The 20147-nt window shown below is 53.2% G+C and overlaps 1 protein-coding gene across 13 annotated transcripts in view; it reads left to right on the plus strand.

Moving 5' to 3' along the window:
* SLC28A1 (solute carrier family 28 member 1) overlaps nucleotides 1-19837 on the plus strand; it is a 45993-nt gene extending 26156 nt beyond the window's left edge. The window contains exons 11-20 of one of the 13 annotated variants that reach the window (XR_008994617.1): nucleotides 3278-3358; nucleotides 4752-4832; nucleotides 7247-7372; nucleotides 12309-12439; nucleotides 13420-13588; nucleotides 13710-13907; nucleotides 16939-17020; nucleotides 17698-17796; nucleotides 17923-18015; nucleotides 18274-19837. Coding sequence is in view for 7 of the 13 variants with exons in the window: in XM_036931860.2 (XP_036787755.2) it covers nucleotides 3278-3358; nucleotides 4752-4832; nucleotides 7247-7372; nucleotides 12309-12439; nucleotides 13420-13588; nucleotides 13710-13907; nucleotides 16939-17020; nucleotides 17698-17796; nucleotides 17904-18015; nucleotides 18274-18343 (1149 nt within the window). In the remaining 6 variants the exon portion in view is untranslated. Of the gene's footprint in view, nucleotides 1-3277; nucleotides 3359-4751; nucleotides 4833-6286; nucleotides 6460-6713; nucleotides 6864-7246; nucleotides 7373-8701; nucleotides 8794-12308; nucleotides 12440-12612; nucleotides 13589-13709; nucleotides 13908-16938; nucleotides 17021-17697; nucleotides 17797-17903; nucleotides 18016-18273 lie in introns of those variants that run through there. The other 12 variants (XR_008994618.1, XM_057494673.1, XM_036931860.2 and 9 more) reach the window with 12 other exon arrangements.
* The last annotated feature ends 310 nt before the right edge of the window (nucleotides 19838-20147 follow it).

The raw sequence follows: 20147 nt of genomic DNA on the forward strand, positions 1-20147 counted from the left end.
AGCCCGGCAGCACCAGCAATATCTGGAAAGGCTGCATTCTCAGGCCCACCCCAGACCTGCTGGATCTGAAACTCTGGGGGTGGGGTTGAAAATTTGCATTTTTAACATATTCTCAGGTGGTGTTGCTGGCTCAAGGACCACACTTTGAGACCCGCTGGCCTACAGGAGCTAGAAGTTCCTTCTCCCTTGAGTTATGAGTGAGCGTTAGTGTAGCAGGACCAGCCTGCTCTGAGTGTCCAGGAAGCAGCGTCAGCACTTACTTCATGGTCGGGACTTGCTGCACCCTGAGCTAAGGCTCTCCATTGGAGGGAATGAATGCTTCTCATGGGGACGGAGAAATGAGGCTCCAGGCCTGGCACCAGGATGAGCCCTCTCTGGGTCATGGCAGAGCCTTGGCAACCTGCTTAGTGGACGGGAGGTACTCTGCCACTTCTCAGGTGTGCAACCTCGGGCAGGTAGCCAACCTGGTAACCTCAGTGCCCCCATTTGTGAAGTGGATTTACATCGCCCTCAGTTACTCTGAGGATGAGTCACTACACATGGGGTACCTGGCGTATAGTAGGACTCCATAGAAGACACACAGTAGGTCTTATGCTACTTCCCTCCCTTCCCATAGGAGCAGTCTTCAGCTACCTGCCCCGTCTTTCAGTATCTCAGATGCTAACAGGGCCCAAGCTTGTTTTCCAGGCTGGGAGATCATATTGGCCCCAAGGACCTTATTTAATATTAAATATTCCACCTTAGAAAATCAGGGGTCACCTCTCTTCTGTCTACCTCCCTTCCCTAGACAGTCGCCATTTAATCCAAAACACAGCTTCCCTTCCACCAAACATCCCCGGCTCACAGATAGAAAATGTCTCCTGCCTGCTGCCCGGAGAAAGTCCCAGTCCTGCAGTCAGGCCCTTGTGCCCTGGGCACTCTCCTTCCTGGCTTGGGCCATCTCTGCAGCCCTGCCAGGCTGCCACGCAGTCCCTCACATGATAAATTGGACAAGCAGTCTAGACAGTACGTGTCCTCTCTGCGTTTACTCCAGGGGAGAGCAGAATGATGTCACCACTCCTCGTGACAGGGGTGTGTCTGGCACCAGGCAGCTGGGAGACGTCACGGGGCAGGAAAAGGGTTTCTGCACTCACTGCCTGTGCTCCACGTCAGGTGACATGCCCACTGCAGTGAGGCTGGTGATGGAGATGTCAGGCGGAGCGGGCTGAGAAAACCCACGGCACATGCCTGGGAGGGGAAAGGGAGAACACCTGGGCAGCCTTGTGCTCATCTTGGTGAGCCTGCCCAGGACAGCCGGCGTCCTCCTCCGGGGCCATCTGTGATCCCGGTCGGTGAGCTAGAGCCTGGATGTGATGGCTCAAGATTCTCCCCTCTTGGAAACAAAACAGCTCTCCCTCCTCCTCTCCCCACCACAGTCCCCTGCCTCCCCGCTAAGCTGCTCCTAAGAGCTGCCCAGTCTCGCCTTCTCTCCTTCCTCACGTCCCACCCCCTCCGCGGCTCCCAACACGGCCCCAGCCCCATCCCTCCTCTGATGCCGTGCTCGCCTAGGTCCCCGGGGCCCTTGAATAGCTAGGTGCCCAGGGTCCGCCCGGTCCTTCCTAGGGTTCTCCCGTGCATCTGGCACAGCCGACTGGCCGTCCCTTCTTGAGAAGCTTCCTCAGTTTCCACCCCCCGTCCTGGGCATCCTCAGCCTCTCGCGATCGTGGTCGTCCCCTCCGTGGGCCTCTCCTTCCCCTCTTGCCCTTCCGTGGTGCTGACCCCCAGGGCCCTGGCCTGACTCCCTCCTGTCGCTCAGGGCCATGTCCTCGGTGACCTGCACCCACCCCAGGCCTCAACCTGCACTCTGTGCAGAAGAGTGCCACACGGGGCCCGGCCTGACTTTGAGCTCCTGCCCCTTGACCCAGTTGCCCACTTGCTGTTTTACATGTATGTTCCACCAGCATCTCAAACCTAACAAGCTGAAAACCGAACTGATGAGCCTCCCCCAAACCTATTCCCTCCCTTGAGAAGTGTCCACCTATCAGAGAATATTAGGATCAGATTAGCAACTGGAAATAAAGGAAAATAACAAAATGTGCGCTGTCCCAGCACGGAAGCCAGCACTAGAGCGTTGTGTACGGCCGCCTTCTCTGTATGCTGTTACTATTCCAGTTTCCCAGCCCATCATTTTAGCATAGCAATGCTCCCATGCTGTTACCGATTCTGTCAGCTTTTTTTTTTTTAAACTGGAACAGATGACCCACTCCCACAGTACAAAAGAGGATGTGGTGAAAAGTAAGTCTCCCTCCCACCCTGACCCTCAAGTCACCCAGGTCCCTCCTCAGGCAACTGCTGGCCCCGGTCCCATTCCCATCCTTCTGACGTATCCCGTGCTCATACAGGAGCACGCACAGTGCCCCCCACCCACTGTTCTATACGTGTATGTGAGCACAGCACACACCTGTTCTACGCCTTCCCTTTCTTACTTAACAACCTATGGAAACCACTCCGTGTGCCCTGGCTTTTAATGCGCCCCTGCCCGTCCCACGGCAGGCCGTTCGGGTAGTCCTCCTGACTGGCCTGGCTGTTAGAAACCAGACCGCAGTGAGGAAGTGCTAGGCGGGCCATGCCTGTGGGGCGGGGTGGCTGGGAGAGGGGGATGTGAGAAGGAAGAATCGATGGGGCTTGGGGTGCGTGCGGAGGGGCGGTGAGCCTGGTAATAGAAACGGGCGACCCAAAGAAGTGGAAGCAATGCTGGCTGCGGGCCCAGGGCGGGTCTCATCCTGAGCTCACTGGCATCGAGTGGAAGTAGGACACTAGGAAGATGAGGGCTGCAGTCAGGCCCAGAGCACAGGAGGGGGGTGAAGGCCAGAGTCACGGCCCAGGGACTGGGCTAACAGCGGAGGGCAGCCCCTGTGCTCGCCTCGAGCCGGCGCTTTACCCCTCACAACAACCAAGAGGCAGGCATTTTATCCCTGTTTTACAGACAGAGAAGCAGGTGATAAAAAGTGGTGACTCAAATCCTGCTTCTTGACCACAGGACAGGCCTCCTCTGTGGAGGGTGGGGAGCAGGGGCAGAGGGCATGACCCTGACTGGATGGTCAATATTCAGAGGGGAGCAGAGAGGAGAGAAACCATATGTAGTTTCATGCACTAAATTCAGGGATTCTTCTGTGACCCTGTCAGGCCTCTGCATGGCAAGGCTTGGATCAAGTGGGCCGTCTGGGGTCTCCTAGGCTCTGTGTGGTACCCACCACTGCTCTGCTGCTAACCTGGGGCCTATGCTCTTTCCTGGCAGGTGTTGCCCATCATTGTTTTCTTCAGCTGTGTCATGTCAATTCTCTACCATGTGGGCCTCATGCAGTGGGTGATCCTGAAGGTGAGTTCCCAATGCCATGGCCTGGGGTTCCCCAGAGTTACCTGCTCACAGGACTCACACTCTCCCAGAATGCCTTTCTCCCAGAGCCCAAACCCTCCCCACATACCCTACTCTGAGATCCTGCACCTTCCCAGAATCCCCTGCCCCTAGGATCTATGCCCTCCCAGAATCCCCTACTCCCAGGGTCTATGCCCTCCCAGAATCTCTGCTTGCAGGATCTATACCCATTCAGAGTCTACTGCTCACCAAATATCCTTTCACAGCATCTTGTTGTGATACTAAGGAGAACTGACACCAAATCCATGTGGTCTTTGTGGAAGAGAAGTTTGCAGAATTGAAAAGAAATGTTAGGGAAAACAATAACTTATATGAAAAAGACCTTGAGAGACTGGAGCAGTGGGCCACATCAGCCAAACTTAGCTGGTATAAATGTCAAGTCCTTTGCTTATGGTCATAAGATGTGCTGCACAAACCAGGATGCAGGAGCCAACCTCAGACAGCATCGGACCTGGGAAAAGATTCTGAGGTTTTAGCTGTTTGAGCTCAGAATAAAGCAGCACCATCAGGTGACTGCCAGAAATGCAGAACCACCCGTGGTTACGTGAAGGGTGCACAGTGCACAGCATGGAGGTGTCCGACCAAGGGGCTGTGGCCAGCTGAATCATGAGAGGGAGAGGAAGGCGCCTTGACACCACACCCTCCACAGAATGGCCGAGGAGGCAGGGATGATGAGCCTGGAAAAGGAGGTCTGGGGCTCAGGAGGTCCGGTGGGACGGCTGTCTCCAAATACCCACAGCAGGAAGTTGGGGAAGAGCAGCCTGAGAGGTGCCCACCACGGAGGGAATGTCCAGGGAGGCAGACTTCATCTTGGCTGAAAGGAAGAACTTTCAAATACAGTATTTTCCAAAGCCTTTTCCACAGAATTCTAGTTCCATCATGGTTTAACAAATGTTACCAGGTAAAGTGATCCCACGGCCAAAAAGCTTTGTGAAGTCAGGCTAGGCAAATGTGAATGAGTTTGTGCAGGAATTCTCAGAGCCTTTAGGCAGCTAATATTATTGGTAATGTCCAAGGTGTTTGTGTATAGCAATTCTCAAATATATTCGACCAGGGAATACTTTTGCTTGGAGATGGAAAGCATACATTTTACAAGAGCTGCTCTAATGGTGGGGGCTATCCTCAGGTGGAGTGGGTGGCCGGCCCTGGGGACCCTGAACCCCCATCAGTGGAGGCATGGGACAAGGTGAATGGGCCTTGTGGGGAAGTGTAGGTGAGCGGTCCTGTGCTGGGCTGGTAGTCAGCAGGAAGGCTTGGAAGGTGCTCCCACCCTGCCCTGCCTCTCTCTGGCCCTGGGGCTGTGATGCCGGCCCCCACAGAGCACTCTGCCTCCTAGATCGCCTGGCTGATGCAGGCCACTTTGGGCACCATGGCCACCGAGACCCTGAGTGTGGCTGGGAACATCTTTGTGAGCCAGGTGAGTACTGCGGCCTCTGCGCTTGTGCTCAGCAGCAGTGTCCATGGGAGGACGGGTGTCCTGGGTCCCCAGAGCTCGGATTCAGCTCGAAGAGCCACCTGAGATTTCTCCCAGGGCTGCCAGGGCTGCTGCCCCGGGATGGTCCATCTGGGGACACATGCCTTGCCTGGGCCGGCACAGGAGGATGGGATCAGGGCGCCGCCTCCTCGCCCTCTGGGCCTGGGCTGTCTCCATCAGCTCGGAACCCATCCGTGCACGTGGGAGCTGTGGCTCGGAGGTGGGGGTGACTCGCCAAGATCCCGCAGTATAAGCCAAGGCTTGGGATCCAGGTTTCCTCCTTCCTGGCCAGAGTTCTTGCCATGACACCATGTTGTCTTTTTCCCCCCTCCCTTTTTTGGAAAATGTGCCCATCGACCAATGTTTGAGTCACCAAAAGACACACTTGCCAAAGTGTGCTGTATTTCATTGGACAGTTTAGGGAACTTTGGAGAATATTTGCATCTTTTTGCTATGGCACAAGCATGTTAATCTCAAAGTTGTTTTCTGTGAGCCAGTTAAGACAGATGTGCTCTCAGATGAATTGTCCAAAATCCCCTAAGATGTTCAAAATGAGGGAAAAGAGAAAAAGATACTGAGTAGGAAGGATTTATCTTGTATGTTGTCAATGTGATCAGTGGTATTGCTGAGAAGAATACAAACTTCAGGTGAATGTGGCCTTGGGTGAGGTGAAGAGCTGCCAGGGTGAATTAACTCTGGGTAAGCCACCGAGCAAGCTGACCGAGACCCCTGGCCTTTGCCGCAGATTTCCCCAAGGAAGGGATGGGGAGCCTTCAGGGATTAGTGGCATCATTTCAATTCAACCTCAGTGCTGGCAGGCCCGGGGCTCTCCTCTTCTCCCACACACTCCATCCCGGGGGGGCACAGCAGCCCCGTAGCTTACACACCTTAAATATCTCCCAGGCCCCTCTCTGCAGTCCTGGCCTGTCCCCTAAAGTGCAGCTGACACGTCAACAGCCCTGACCTTGCCCGTGGCTACCTAAGGGGCACCTCAAGTTTACCAGGCTGAGTCCACACAGCTGAGGGCTTGGTTTCCTCTCCAACACACCTGCACAGCCCTGCATCTTTCCCTTCTCAGTAAACAGTAATGTCTTCCACAAGATTGTTAAGACAAAAGTCGTGAGTCATCCATCTTCCTCTGCTTCCCTTGCAAATGGCCCCATCACTACATCACATCCACCCCATGTCACATCCCAGGCCGCCCTGCTGTCCTTCTCCACTGCTATGAGCCACCTCTCTCTCTCCTGGACCCTGCAGTCTCCTTCTATCTGCTCCCCTGCCTCTGTTTCTGCTCCTACTGTCTGTCTTTCACACAGGCCGCTGGGGTGACCCTCTAAAGATGCAAGTCGGATGATGTCACTCCCTTCTTAAAGAAACCCACTTCCTGCTCTTTGCAGACCAAGGCTCGCCCACCTGCCCTCCTCCTCCACCATGACTGCGCGCCCGCACACCCCTCCTGCTGCAGACACACTGGCCGGCCCAAGGGCCCTCAGACGTACCACGCTCAAACCTGCCCCTGCCAGTGCTCTGCCCGGAAGGCTGGGCCACCAGGCTGAGCAGCTGACTCCAGGTCTCATTCGGACGCCCACCCTCATGAAGGCCTTTGCTGATTACTCAATTTTAAATACGCACCAACTGCTGGGCCTCCTGCTGGCTCATCTCCATAGCTTTTCTCACCATCTAAAATTACACTGTTTATCTACTTGGTTCCTTGTTGATTACCCACTTCTTCCCTTCATCCCCTCTCCCCGCACTGGGGCCAGGATATAAGCTCCTTGGGGGCAGGGACTTCAGCGTGTTTACCCCGGTGTCCCTATTACATAGGACAGTCTGGCACATAGGTGCCCAGTAACAACTTACTGAGTGAATGAATGAATGGCTCCAGGCTTCCCCAGATGCCCTGAGGTAAACACACCATCTATTGCCCCAGCTCCTTTCTTTCTGGAAACCCTCCTGGCTTCATTAAATGCTCAGGTCTGTGGTTGCATCTGCCTCTTGCCCTTTGCATGAATGGAGGTAATTCTTCAAACCTCCCTGGTACCCTGGCTGCCCTCCTGGGCATGCTTTCTTGGGGGTGGTCAGAGGTGAATGTGAGGCACTGGGTGGGGTGCCTGCACGTGGTAGGTGCTGGACACGGAAGCATTATCCGGCCTAGGAAGACCTGGGGGTCTTTCCAGAGCCAGGCTGACACTAAAGTTCAGAGGCTCAGCCAAAAATACGCCATGGTCCTCACGCCAGGCTGCTGCCTTGTCCCCTGGGGTCCCCAGCACTCACTGTGACTGGTGGGGAGGCGGACGCCCCAGGTTCCTATGCTGGCCTGGCCGGCTCTGGCTGTCTGACATCTTTCCTGTTTGCAGACGGAGGCTCCTCTGCTCATCCGGCCCTATTTGGCAGACATGACGCTCTCTGAAATCCACGTTGTCATGACGGGAGGCTACGCCACCATTGCTGGCAGCCTGCTGGGCGCCTACATCTCCTTCGGGGTAGGTAAAGCCCTCCCTCTGCCTCAGGCGAGAGAGAGCCCGAGCCCCTCCCCAGGGGGCCCCACACAGCTCCTGGCCAGAGCGGCCTGGGGGCTGCTTTCCTGGCGGTGTCCGGACCCTGGGCTGCTATGCTGGGAGAGGACATCACCTGAGTGAGGCAAGCCAGCGGGCTGGGCCACTTCAGCTCCTCAGGAGATTGGTGGGGACAGAGGTTTCCAGTGGCCCACTTACTGAGCACCTCCTGTGTACCGGGCCAAGTGCTAGGTGTGCTAATATGCTCATTTTACAGATGAGGATCTGATTCCCAAACTCATGCCCACAGCCCCTCATCTAGACCACCTGGAGATCTGTCCTCCTTTCCCCTCCCGTTTGCTCTGCGTGCTCTCTGGGAACAAGCCTTCCTCTGCTCCTAAATTATTCCTTGTGTGGCTGAGCACAATCTGTTCCTCAGGCAGATCCCAGCGGTGTGAATTGGGGCCCTTAGGGCGGTCACGTAAGGCAGAACCTCGGCAAGCAGAGACGAATCTTGAACATGTTCCCTACAAAGTGCCTGGCGATAATGCTTTGCACTGATAAACACTGTGCATGGTGGTGTTTCACACACACATCTTTAGCCATCTTGTTTTCTTCGCTATCAGAGAAACTCTTGCTTTATTCAAAAGTGAATAAAGTTAAAAAAACAAAAAACTTCAATCCCGCTTCCCATGGATAACCGCTTTTACTAGATCGGAACAGCGGTTCTCAGAGTGTGGCCTGGGGACCAGCAGCACCAGTTTCACCTGGGAACTTGTTAGAAATGCACATTCTTGGGCCCCACCCCAGACCTGCCAAAACGCCCCAGAATCACTGGGGAGGGACCAGCATCCTGTACTGAGCAAGCCTTCCAGACGATTCTGGTGCTCGCTCAGCTTGAGAACCACTCACTTAAAATACGTCATCTATTTTGTGTAAATAATCACTTAAGTATATACACCTGACTGCACACATATTTGCCTTCTCTTTTACTAAAGATGAGGTAATTCTATCCACACTCTTCTGCAATTTGCCTTTTTCTTGTAAATTCTGAGCATGACATGAAATCCAGAAGTATAAAGGAAAAGTTTGACAGAGCTAATGAAAATGAAAACCTCTGAATAGTGAAAGTCACAATTTTTAAAAAGTTTAAGTGATTTATCAGGAGAAAATAGCTCATAAATTATAAACAGATATTTAATCTCACCTATAGTCAAAGGAATTAAATCAATAATAACATTTTTCTTCTAAAAGATATGCAACATTTTACATGCCTCTAAAGTGTAATTTGCTGTAACCTTTTTCTGACTTTCTCAGTTCTGACCTTGGGGTGGCCAAGGGGATAAGCCGACTGGCCCTCAGTCTCTCCTTCCTTGGGGACCCCTGGGCCTCACCAGTGAGCTCAGCTCCGCATACCGCATACCCTCGGGCTGTCCGGGCACAGCCACGCTCTGGGGCTTTGTCTTCTCAGCCTGACACCCCCACCCCCCATCTAGAATTTCATAGATCATCTGGGTCACAGCTTGTCTCCCAGAGGCCTCGGGAGGGTCCGTCAGAGCTGGTGCACCACCCCCGCCCCAACCTCCCCACCAGTTAACTTTGGAAGGAATTTGATATTTCAGAAAAGGAAACTTGTAACCTTGGTCCTGAAACTTTTTTCATGGTGGCTTACTGGGGAAGGGATGCCATAATGATTCCGGGACTTAATGGCCTTTATCCATCTTAACTTTGCTCTGGGTCCCACAGCCCGTTAAAAGAACGGTACTTTTCTTTTTCTTTCTACTGCATGAGCGTCGCTGCCATGACTTAGGACTAAAAGCCTGGAAGAACCCTCTCCCTTTTCCACCATCTGCCTTGCGGCTCAATCTCCTTCCCCCCCTTTCTCAGGCGGGGGTCAGGCCCGGCCCCGGGCAGGCACGCCTCCCTACCTCCCTTTAGCTGCAGGAACGCGCCCCATCTGCATTCTCAGGCCCCGGTATGGAAGCCCCGGGCCCCTACAGCAGGGCTCCGGGTGCCAGGCACCTAGCCGACCTCCCTCCCTCCCTTCCGCCCTTGCCCGGGTCTGGAATCAGAGAAGCCCTCGTCTGCCCCCACCTGTCGCCTGGCCGCCACTGCAGTCTCCCCGGGCTTGGAGCTCAGCTCCCGCCCTCCGCCCTCCCTCCCAGCAGTTCCTCACTGTGTCTTTGGCTCTGCCCTCAGCCCCTGAATTCCAGAAAGATCCCGCTTGCTCTCTCCTCCTTTCTCTTGTTACTCAACCTCTGGCGTCCTTTTTCCTGTGCCCCCCTATTGCTAATACCGGGGTATTTCTAGCCCTGTGCTGTGTGACCCAGTAGCCACTAGCCACACCTGGCTATCGAGTTGTCTGAGCTAAGATGTGCTGAGACTACATATGCAAAAAAAATCACTATCAATTATTTTTGTATGTTTTATACTGGTTACATGGGTGGAAAGATAATATTTTGGAAATACTGGGTTAAATAAAATAATCAAAATTAATTTCACCTGTTTCTCTTTACTTTTTTAATTGGCTACTAGAAAAACTACAGTCACAGATGTGGTTCCCATTATATTTGTACTGGATGACACTGGTCTAGACCTTCTCTGATCTGAGTTCCCAGGGGTTTACCCTGACTAGAAGCTTCAATTGTGATTTCCACGTCCATCTCCCCTTTCACCCTATTTCCCCAAAGCTGTCAAGCAGGCACCCTTCTCTCTGCCAACCCCAGGAAGTGGTCTTTCTTTCACCCCTTTGGCTCAGGGGCCAAAGGTGGGCCTTGGATTGTGAACACAGGCTGGGCAGGCTGACACTGAGGGCCAACCACCGAGGTCCGTCCGTCAGTCGTGTGAGAGTGGGAGCCCCTGGGATGGGTCCGTGGGGGCCTGAGCTGGGCCGAGGGAGTCTGCTGCTTGGTTTCCCCATCTGTAAATGGGCAGAATTGCTGCCCACCCCACAGCAGCTTAGAATTAATGAAATAATAGGCAGAAAGCACTTGGCATGGTGTTGAACAGTGGCGGTCCTTTCCCTGACATGTTAAGTTCCGAAATCCATCCTTCAGAAACAGGCCCATTTTATGTTTTGTGACTACAAAGACAATTGAGTAGATATTTTCCTTCTCAGTAAAGATCTTTACAAAATACTCAAATGGAGGCCTCCTACCCCTGGAACACCTTTGGGTAGAAGGAGGAAGGTCTTGGGCAGGAGTGGGCCCTGGGGAGCTGGGACAGAAGGCACCCTGCCCTGGGGGCTTGGAGGCAGGGCTGGGAGGTCGCAGCCCCGAGGAAGGCCGTGTGCAGGCTGAGCCTGTGCCGGGGAGCCCGCCTCTGCAGGCCTCACTTCCCAGGATGAGCGGGAAGGGCCGGCCTGGGGGACTGAGGCTGTGGCCATGACTGGGTCTGGGCAGCCAAGGAGGAGGCCGGTGAAGTCCCAAAGCCCAGCCTGGGGTACCCCCAGGAGCAGGGCCTGCGCGCCCAGGGCCTGTGATGGTGGTGGGAGCTGGTGCCGATACGCGACTCGGGTTTCTGCTCGCCACTGACAGAAACAACAGGGACTTAAAAGAAGGAAAGGACATAATATGGGCTTTAGAGCCTCCGAGAGTGTCCCAGGCCCCATTCAGCATCAGCAGCTTGTGGGACTGGCTTGGGCTTCCTTGGCCCTCTGCTTTTTTAAGCCTGAACTTATAAGTTAAACTTATCTCCCCTTTTTTTTTCTACTTTATTTAAAATTTAACGACTGCAGTTGATAAAATCACAAACTTTAAGGAAAAGAAGTCGGTTTTACTTTTCTGTTTATAAAAGCAGTATATATCACTGTGGACATTTAGATGTGTACAAAAAAGCAGAAAGGAAAAAATAAATCAGCCTGGCTCCACTAGCCAGGAACAGACGGTTGGTTGGCATTTCGTGGATCCTCCTGATCTCTTTATGTGTAGTTTTGGAGTTGGTTGTTTCCCCGCCATCGTGGTTCTGCTCTATATGCAGTTTCGGGGGATCCCCCCGCTGCTGGGGGCTTTGGTGACCGTCACTTTGGATGGCCGCTTGACAATGCTCAGCCGTCTCCCGTCTGTAGTTAGATGTTTAGGTTGGTTCTAATTTTCCCATTTGGTAAATAACATGGTGGTGGACAGATGTTCCATCTTTTCTATGGAAGAGAACAGGGGAGCAAAGGGTTTGGGGCCACAGTGAAGATAAAGAGTTTGGAGGGGAGAATCCAGAGGCGCAGGCCGCGGCCCCGGCCTGCCGGGAGGGCTTCTACAGCATGGCTCTGAGGACAGACCAGGGCTGAAGGGTGGCTGTTTGTAGGGGGCAGATTCCCTGGGGAAGAGCTCTGGGACCAAAGAGCAGGGTGACGGGCTGCCTTGAAGTGGGGGGCTCCCTGTCACAGTGAGTATTCAAGGAGGGGCTCCTCCAGAGGGGGGACATTCCAACACTACGAGGTTGAATCAGGTCCCCTCCTGGGTCCCTCCCAGCTCTCTGCTTCTGTGCCTGGGTCTGAAACTGTCACAAACCCTCAGCCAATGGTGAGCCAACCCTCAGGTTAGGGTTCAAAGGGAGACGGCCTAGAAGGGAAAGAAGAATCTTGAACTTGGAGCCAAAAGACATGATAGGTTCGAATTCCTTCTCTTCCTTTATTTTGGGCAAGTCAGATTTAAGCCCTTGGGGCCTCAGTTTCCTTATCTGTAAAGTAGGGTGACACTACTTGCCCTGCCCGACTTACAGAAGTGCCAGCAGGAACTATGAGGTTCTGTACATACAGCCTGTGACCCTTTACACATAAAAGGTGTTATTCTCAGTAGTGATGGCTGCTGTTATTATCTGTAGTGATGACACCACGAGGGCAGCGCACGCGGGTCCCCTGCTGCCCTGGGCTGCACTCCATGGCCCCAATATTTCCTGTCTCCCATTACCCCCATTCTCACCCTGGCAGATTGACGCCGCCTCCTTGATGGCTGCCTCTGTGATGGCCGCACCATGCGCCCTGGCCCTCTCCAAGCTGGTCTACCCCGAGGTGGAGGAGTCCAAGTTTAAGAGTAAGGAAGGAGTGAGGCTGACGCAGAGGTGAGCATAGCGGGAGGGCCTGGAGCAGGAGACTGGGGCAAGGAGGGGCCACCTCAGCCCCATTGTCTGCCCGCCAGGCTTCCGCCAGGCCGGGCCCCCCATCCTCTCATGCTGCCGCACTGTGGTGTCTCTTTCACAAACACAGAGTCCAGTTATTTTATCTTGATTTCCAGTGTCTGACCAGCAGGAAACAACGGGCAGATCAGGGCCTGGGACAGTGGCCTGTTCCTGGGGACGTAGCCTGGTGTGTGTGTGTTGAAGATGGTCATGAAAGCCCCATGCCGCCTTCTCCGTGTGCTCTGAGTTCTGACCCCCAGTGTGTGAATCACACATTGACATACTGAGCATGGTCCTTGCTTTCACTCGCCTCCTAACGTCCCTTCATCACAGTCTTAACAATGTTGTGTAACATTTAAGCCTTTAAGAATGTTGAAAAGGCCCTGCTTCTGACCAGTGTGCTTGGGGGTATGGTGGGCAGCCCTGAGCTCATGACCCCCTGAAGGTCTGGAGCCTCACAGCAATGTAGTGTGAGCCGCATCCACAATTCTAACAGGTTCTAGTAGCCGTCTTTAAAAAAGCTACAAGAAACAGGTGATTTTAATAAATTTGTCCCAAATTTTGTCATTTTGGCATGTAATCAACATAAGAAATTATTAACGAGCTATTTCACTTTTTTTTGCACTAAATTTCCAAAATCTTGTGTGGATTTTATACTCATTTTATCTCATTTCTGACCAGTCTCCTTTCGAGTGCTCAAAAACCCCTTGTGGCTAATGGTCCCCACTGGACAAGGTCCCACTGGAGGGCTGGGTGTTATCCTCATGCCCAGACCAGCCCCTTCCCCTCTGGGTGTCAGAGGGGAAACAAGGGGGCTCGGCTCTGAAATACTTTGTCCCAGGTTCCTCTCTGAGGCTATAGGACGAGGGGCCCTGCTGTTTGTGGGGACGGGCCAATAGCGAGGGCTCTTGATCCTAAAACAGAGATGCTCAGAACCTCTTAGAGGCAGCCAGCAGCGGGGCCGCCATCGCTGTGAGGGTCACGGCTAACATTGCGGCCAACCTGATTGCCTTCCTGGCTGTGCTGGCCTTCGTCAACGCTGCGCTCTCCTGGCTGGGGGCCATGGTGGACATCCCGGAGCTCAGCTTCCAGGTACAGTATGCTGCCCCACCTGGCCTGTGGAGGCACGGTCCCCGGGGGTGGCGCGGAGGGTGGACACCCCACAGAGGCCAGGCCAGCCCTGGTCTCAGCAGCTCCTCCTGCTTTGCCTCAGCTCATCTGCTCCTACGTCCTGCGGCCTGTGGCCTTCCTAATGGGCGTGGCCTGGGAGGACTGCCCCGTGGTGGCTGAGCTGCTGGGAATCAAGCTGTTTCTGAACGAGTTTGTGGCCTACCAGGAGCTCTCCCAGTACAAGCAGCGTCGCCTCGCAGGGGTGGAGGAGTGGGTTGGCGACAAGAAGCAGTGGATCTCAGTGAGTTTCCCGGTCCCCTCCTTGTGACAGGGCTGTCATGCGCCTGCCCCTGAGGGCCCCTGGCAGCCGGCCTGGCCGAGTCACTCCACATCCTACTGTCCTTGGCCACACGACAGCTTCAGGCTTCGCTGCCGTCTTCCTGCAGACCTCTTAGGAGGCTGAGTTGGGAGGAAAGAGCCTTGTTGGAGATCTCTGAGCACTGGCCCTAGTGGGACAGGTGAGAGCACCCAGTGGCCGAGAGAGTGAACTAGGAGACCTCACCATCAACATATTGGATTCAGTTCAGGGATTGGCACTTTCTGTTAAAATTTCTTTTTAAAAAACCATAAAAGCTCTATAAAATGAGCCTCTCTAAAATAATAAATGCTCTATGTAACATCATTCAGGATGAAAAAATTACCTGTTATCTCACCGTCCTAAAAGAACAGTGATTGTGTTTTACATTTTCTCCTCTTCTTTTGCTAATTGAAATATAGTTAATACACAATATTATATTGGTTTCAGATCTATGACAGTGATTTGACAATTATATACGTTATTAAATGCTCACCATGAAAAATGTAGTTACCCTCTGTCACTGTGGTATTACTGACTATAATCCCTGTACTGTAGTTTTTCATTCCTGAGACTAATTTATTTTATAATAGAAAGTTTGACTTTCCTCTGTTCTTTCTTTTTTTTTATTTTGGTATCATTAATCTACAATTACACGAGGAACATTATGTTTACCCTCTATTCTTTTTAAGAGAGTTTACGTAATTGTCAGTGTAGTATCCAAATTGCATTATCGCCAGCTTTTTTCCCACCTACTCCTATGACATAAGCATCATTTTGGATATGTGTGCTCTAACATATTTAACCGATCCCCTGCTGTTGGGCCATTCGGGTTGATTCCATTATCTGGCTACTATTCCCAGCGCTGACATGCAGAGCTTTGCGCACAGAACTTTCCCTCCTCTCGGATCATTCCCTCGGGAGTTTTCCCAGATGTGGGTTGGCTGACTCACATGGCGGGAATCCTCCTGCGGTTTCTGCCAGTAACTTTCCCAAAGGACTGAGGCTGCAGGAATCGCCCCAGCTGAGCCTGTGCGCCCTCATTCCGCACGCCGAGCAGCATGAATAGCCTCTTTAAAAACAGGTTTGCTGCTTTAAGGGCCAGATAACAGCTCATTGTTTTCATCTGCATTTCTTGGACTACTAGAAACATTTAACACAGAATATTTTTTTTGTCTTAAATTATATTTTAGATTGTAAAGGAATGTACTCTCTACTTTTTAAAGAAAAGTTTGTATGTAATAAAAAAACGCGATTTCCCCTCACTTCTCATCCTCAGCTCCAGGTTCACTCTCCTCCAGAGATAAGGGACAATATGCTCCTTCAGGGCTTTTTTTTTTAATGAACTTCACTTCTTCCACATTATCTGTGGGGACCTCTGAGGTGCCAGGCCTTCTGCTAGGCGCCAGGGATAAAAAGGGGAGTCCGACAGTCACGGTCCCTGTGGGACCATGTGGGGTACATCTAGGGAAGGACACTGGCAAAGCGCAAGGAAGCAAAGAATACAGAGTAAAGTAGCCACAGTTTGTAGTAAGTTCTGTGAAAGAAACAAGAAGAGGAAACAGGGAGGGGACTTCCTTTGGGCTGGTCAGAAAAGGCCTACTTGAGGCATGGCATTTAGGCCAAGACTTGGAGGGAGGAAAATGGGCCGGGAGAGGCCGGGGAGAGCCTTCCAGGCAAAGAGGCATGTGCAGAGGCTCCGAGGGTGAGAAGCACTTGCTTTGAGAACTGAGAGAGCTGCAGTCAGAGCAGGTGGTGACTGCAAAAGAGAGCGGCAAGTCGGAGACGCAGCAGGTCGTCACGGAAGACTCGACTTTTTACACTTTAATACTTTTCAGGCTGGTGTGTGGAGGGTGATTGCAGGGGAGAAGCAGGGTCTGGGTGCCTTAATATTTTTCCATCAATTCGTACGAACTCTGTGTATTATAAAGACATTAACTTTCTCTGTTTCACTTTCTACATATATTTTTCCTAGTCTATTTTGTCCCCCCTTCATTTTGTATTCAGGGATTTTTTCTTTCAAGGTAGATCTTACACCAAATCTCTTCCTGTGTGATTTCTTCTATTATTTCTAAACTTAGAAAGTTATCCCCATTCCAGAAATTTGCTAAGTGTGAAATTCCTGAAACAATATGGTTAAGTAGTTAAAAGCATGAGTTTTGGAGAGAGACAGAACTGAGTCTAAATTCTGGCACAGCTGCCCTCATGCTGTGTGAACGTCCTTAACTACTCAACCTCTCGGCATAGTTTGCTCCTCCCCAAAATGGGAGTAATAATTTACCCAAAACCTTGTAACTGTAATTGTTATTTTCCTATATTTGTTGTTCTTTGATGTTTAAAACATTAATATTTATCTGCTTCAATGCTCTAGAATTGATTTTTTATATGGTATGAGGTATGGGTCTAAGCCAATTTTTTTTTCAATTGTTCCACTTTGGCTCTTACCACCTCTCTCTGGGAAATCCAAGTGTGCAGAGCAGAGCAGAAGGGGAATGTCTTTGCCTCAGCCCCTCCTTGCATTGTCTCATCCTTACAGCAGCCCTCCTGGCAGGTACTGAAACCTAAAAACACCGATGACTAACTGAGCCTGATGGGCGGGGACAAGCCCAGGCCCCAGGCTGGCCGGGCTCCCTGCACTCGGCATGGCAGCACCTCGGAGGCTCTTGGCCTGAGGCACTCACAGCAAACTGGAGCCCGAGACCCCCTAGTGTCAGGTGGCGCTGGGTGCAGAGTTTAGTAGGCTCAGAGTAGAACTGGGCAGGCCTGGGCCATACCTGGAGAGGCTGGCAATTGGGATAAGGGGGTCGAGGCAGATGAGGAGGGGGCTTCGACCTGGCTTAGAGGTGGGTGTGCGAGGCCTGGGAAGAGGCAGCACTGAGACCCTCAAAGGCCAAAGACACACAGGAAGTGGGTGAAATTATGGCCAGGGAATGGGTGGTGTGGGAAGGAAGCCCCCCTCACTCCTCTGCGTTTTCAGGTCAGAGCAGAAATCCTCACGACGTATGCCCTCTGTGGATTCGCCAACTTCAGCTCCATTGGGATCATGCTGGGAGGCCTGAGTGAGTCTCGTGGTGGCCTTCCCAGCACGCTGGGGAATCGGAGACCTGGGCTCCCATCCTGGCTCTGAGACTACTTCCTGAGCATCTGTGGCTCCCATTCGGCTAAGGCGGGGCCTGAACGACAGGGCCATGGAGGTCCCTCCCAGCCCCAGAATGTCATGATTTCTCTGCCACTGGGGCCCCAGGAGCTTAGCACCTTAGCCTTGCAGACCAAGCCTGGGTCAGGGGTCTGGGGAGGGACAGCCCTGGTGGGGCCTTGGCAGGAAGCCTCCGCATAGCTCTCAGCTCTTTACAAAAACCATTTTCCCTCCTCACAGCCCCCTGCCTGGAGGTGTAGCCACACCGTCTTATAGGGAGGGAAACCGAGTCTTGGAGAGGTGAAGGGATGGCCCCAGTCACTCAGCTAGTAAGTGGCTGAGCCTGTATTTAATCCCAGGTCTACCTAACTCCAAACTCATGTTTTTTTCCCAAATCTCCCACCAGTGGTGGCAGGTGTGTGTGCTAACTAGGGCCCAAGTTAGGCCAAGGAGGGCCTGGGAACTCAGCAAGCAGTCAGGAGGACCTCTATTGCTCTGGACCCCAGAAGAGGAAGGGGAGTCCACAGCGTGGCCGGAGGTTAGGGCACGGGCAGGGAGGCTCACAGCTTCCTGGCCCTGAGCCCTGCTGTCCCCTTGCAGCCTCCATGGCTCCGGACCGGAGGAGCGACTTCTCCCAGATTGTGCTCCGGGCACTCCTCACGGGCGCCTGTGTGTCCCTGGTGAACGCCTGCATGGCGGGTGAGTGCAGGCCTGGGGAGCCCTGGTCCGGGGCTCTGGCCTCTGGAATCCCTGGGGGTGGGCAGTGGGGGCATAGAGCCCGCGCACCAGCTGCCTTCCCTGCACAGGGATCCTCTATGTGCCCAGGGGGGCCGAGGCTGACTGCACCGCGCTCCTGAACACCACGCTCAGCAGCAGCAGCTTTGAGGTGTACCAGTGCTGCCGCGAGGTCTTCCAGAGGTGAGGGCCTGCGCGTGCTCTGGGCTCTGACAGTGACGGGTGCAGCAGGTGCCCGGGCCCAGAGGTACCTTTGACACGAGGGTGAAGGGTACAGTGCTGATGCAGGCAGGGGAGGAGGAAGTGGAGCTTGAGGACCAAACTTTGGGGAGAAAGGGTGCACCAGAGACACGGAGCAACTTTCCCAGGGCTGCACAGCCCATAGTGGCCCGCAGAGCCAGGCCTGGAGTTCAGACTGCAGCCTCTGCTTCTTTTCTGCAGCAGCCTGGAGTTCAGCCCGGTGGCTCTGGACAACTGCTGTGGATTTTACAACCACACCATCTGCACGTAGAGGGGACAGCACATCTTTGTGTGTCCTGGGGCTGTTCTTCCCCCGGAAGCAGCTGTCCCCACCATCCCTCTCCAGGCCTGTCCTCGGGGGTGCCACAGGGCTGCGACCCACCTCAGCTGCACGGTCGGAAAGGGGCTGGGTGAAGGGGCAGAGGCTGAGCGAGTGTGCAAGTAAATGAAGGATCCCCCCTCCGTTCCCCCTTCTGTTCCCCCATATCCGTCCTCCAAGAACATAGACTCTCAGGGTCACTCTGCCTCCTCTTCTGTCCCCGCCGTCCAGCTCGCACCCTGGTCCTCCCTGGGCCCGGCCTGGGGTCCCGCGCATGCACCTTCCCTCTGTACGGGCTTCCTCGCCCCCGGCTCCGGCTGAGCTTCCCTCCTGCTCTTCTGGGCCCTGGGGCTGCTGCGGCTCACCGGCCACTGGCCGGTTCCTCCTGGAGCCTCACATCTACTTGCAGACGCCCCTGCTGCTTTTACTGTGTCTTCACATGGCAGAGAGGGACAGCAAGCCCCCTGAAGGGCGCTAATCCCATCATGGGGGTCCCACCCCATGAGCTCACCTAACCCTAATTGCCTCCTAAAGGCCCCACCTCCAAACTCCATCAAAAGGAATGGAGGTGAGGCCTTCAGCATATGAACCTGGGGGGACACAGCTCAGTCTATAACACCTATTGTGCGCCACGCTCTGAGCTAGGCAGGGAACAGCAGTGAGCCATGCTCTGCAGTGAGGTAAAGAACTGGCATCTGCCTTAGAGAAGAGGGTTGCCCAGGAGGGGAAGCCCAGCAGAGACTGGAGGTGGCCCCTGCTAAGGGGATCTTGAGCAGAGGGAACGGGAGAACGAACCTCAGCAGGGCTGTGCGGGCATCCACAGGCGGCCTGGCCAGTGGCATTTCCGGGGGCTCTTTGATGTTGAACACAGAGTACATTGTGATGTTGTGTTATCCACAGATGATGACAGGATTTTTTTTCAACTAAAGCCCAGTTCAGTAATTTAAAAAGCCATTTTAATTTGTACCAGATACTGGAATGTGATCGCACATCTTCACCTACATGAGGTTTCTTGAAATATGTAGATTTTGTGTTCCTCTGTATTTAGTGTAAACAACATACAAGATATATTTATTGTTTTAAATCAAGTTCTGGTGGGGTGGTCTGGTAAGGAACCCCTTTCAGTCACGTGAGTGTCATGAGTGACCTGCTTTGGAAACAGCCCCAAGTCTACACTGAGAGCCCTTTGCAGATGAAAGGCTCTTGTCCTCCCCTGCTTCATGACTTGCTTCCAAAGCGCACAGTTTGGAAATGGGGGGAATAAGAAAGTAACTTTGCAGTAGAGAAGCCTGGCAAACACTTCCTTAGCTAGGCACCTGGTTAGCACCATCAGTGACCAGTCTAGTTGACACAGACAACCTTGATGACCTTGTGTCGAGAAGGGCGCTCCATCTCTGTGGTCTTCCCCCCCAAAGCCCAAAAACCCCAGTCTAACTATGAGAAAAACATCAGAAAAGCTCAAATTGAGAGAGTCTACAAACAGCCTGGCCTGTACTCCCCAAAACTCTCAGGATCATAAGAAGCAAGGGAAGTCTGAGAAACCGCCCTGGCCCCCAGGAGCCCAAGGAGGCGCGACGGCTGGATGTACCGCGGTACCAGTGTGCTCAGGTGTGTCCCTGAAAAAACACGGCCACATCCCGACTGCCGGAAACTGTAAATGTGACCTTAGTTGAAAATCGGGTCTGACAGATTTAATTAAGGATCTCAAGATGAGAATATCTTGGATTTGGGGTGGGCCCTAAATCCAATGATGTGA

This window comes from Manis pentadactyla, chromosome 18 (genome assembly GCF_030020395.1).
Source record: "Manis pentadactyla isolate mManPen7 chromosome 18, mManPen7.hap1, whole genome shotgun sequence".
Lineage (NCBI taxonomy): Eukaryota > Metazoa > Chordata > Mammalia > Pholidota > Manidae > Manis > Manis pentadactyla.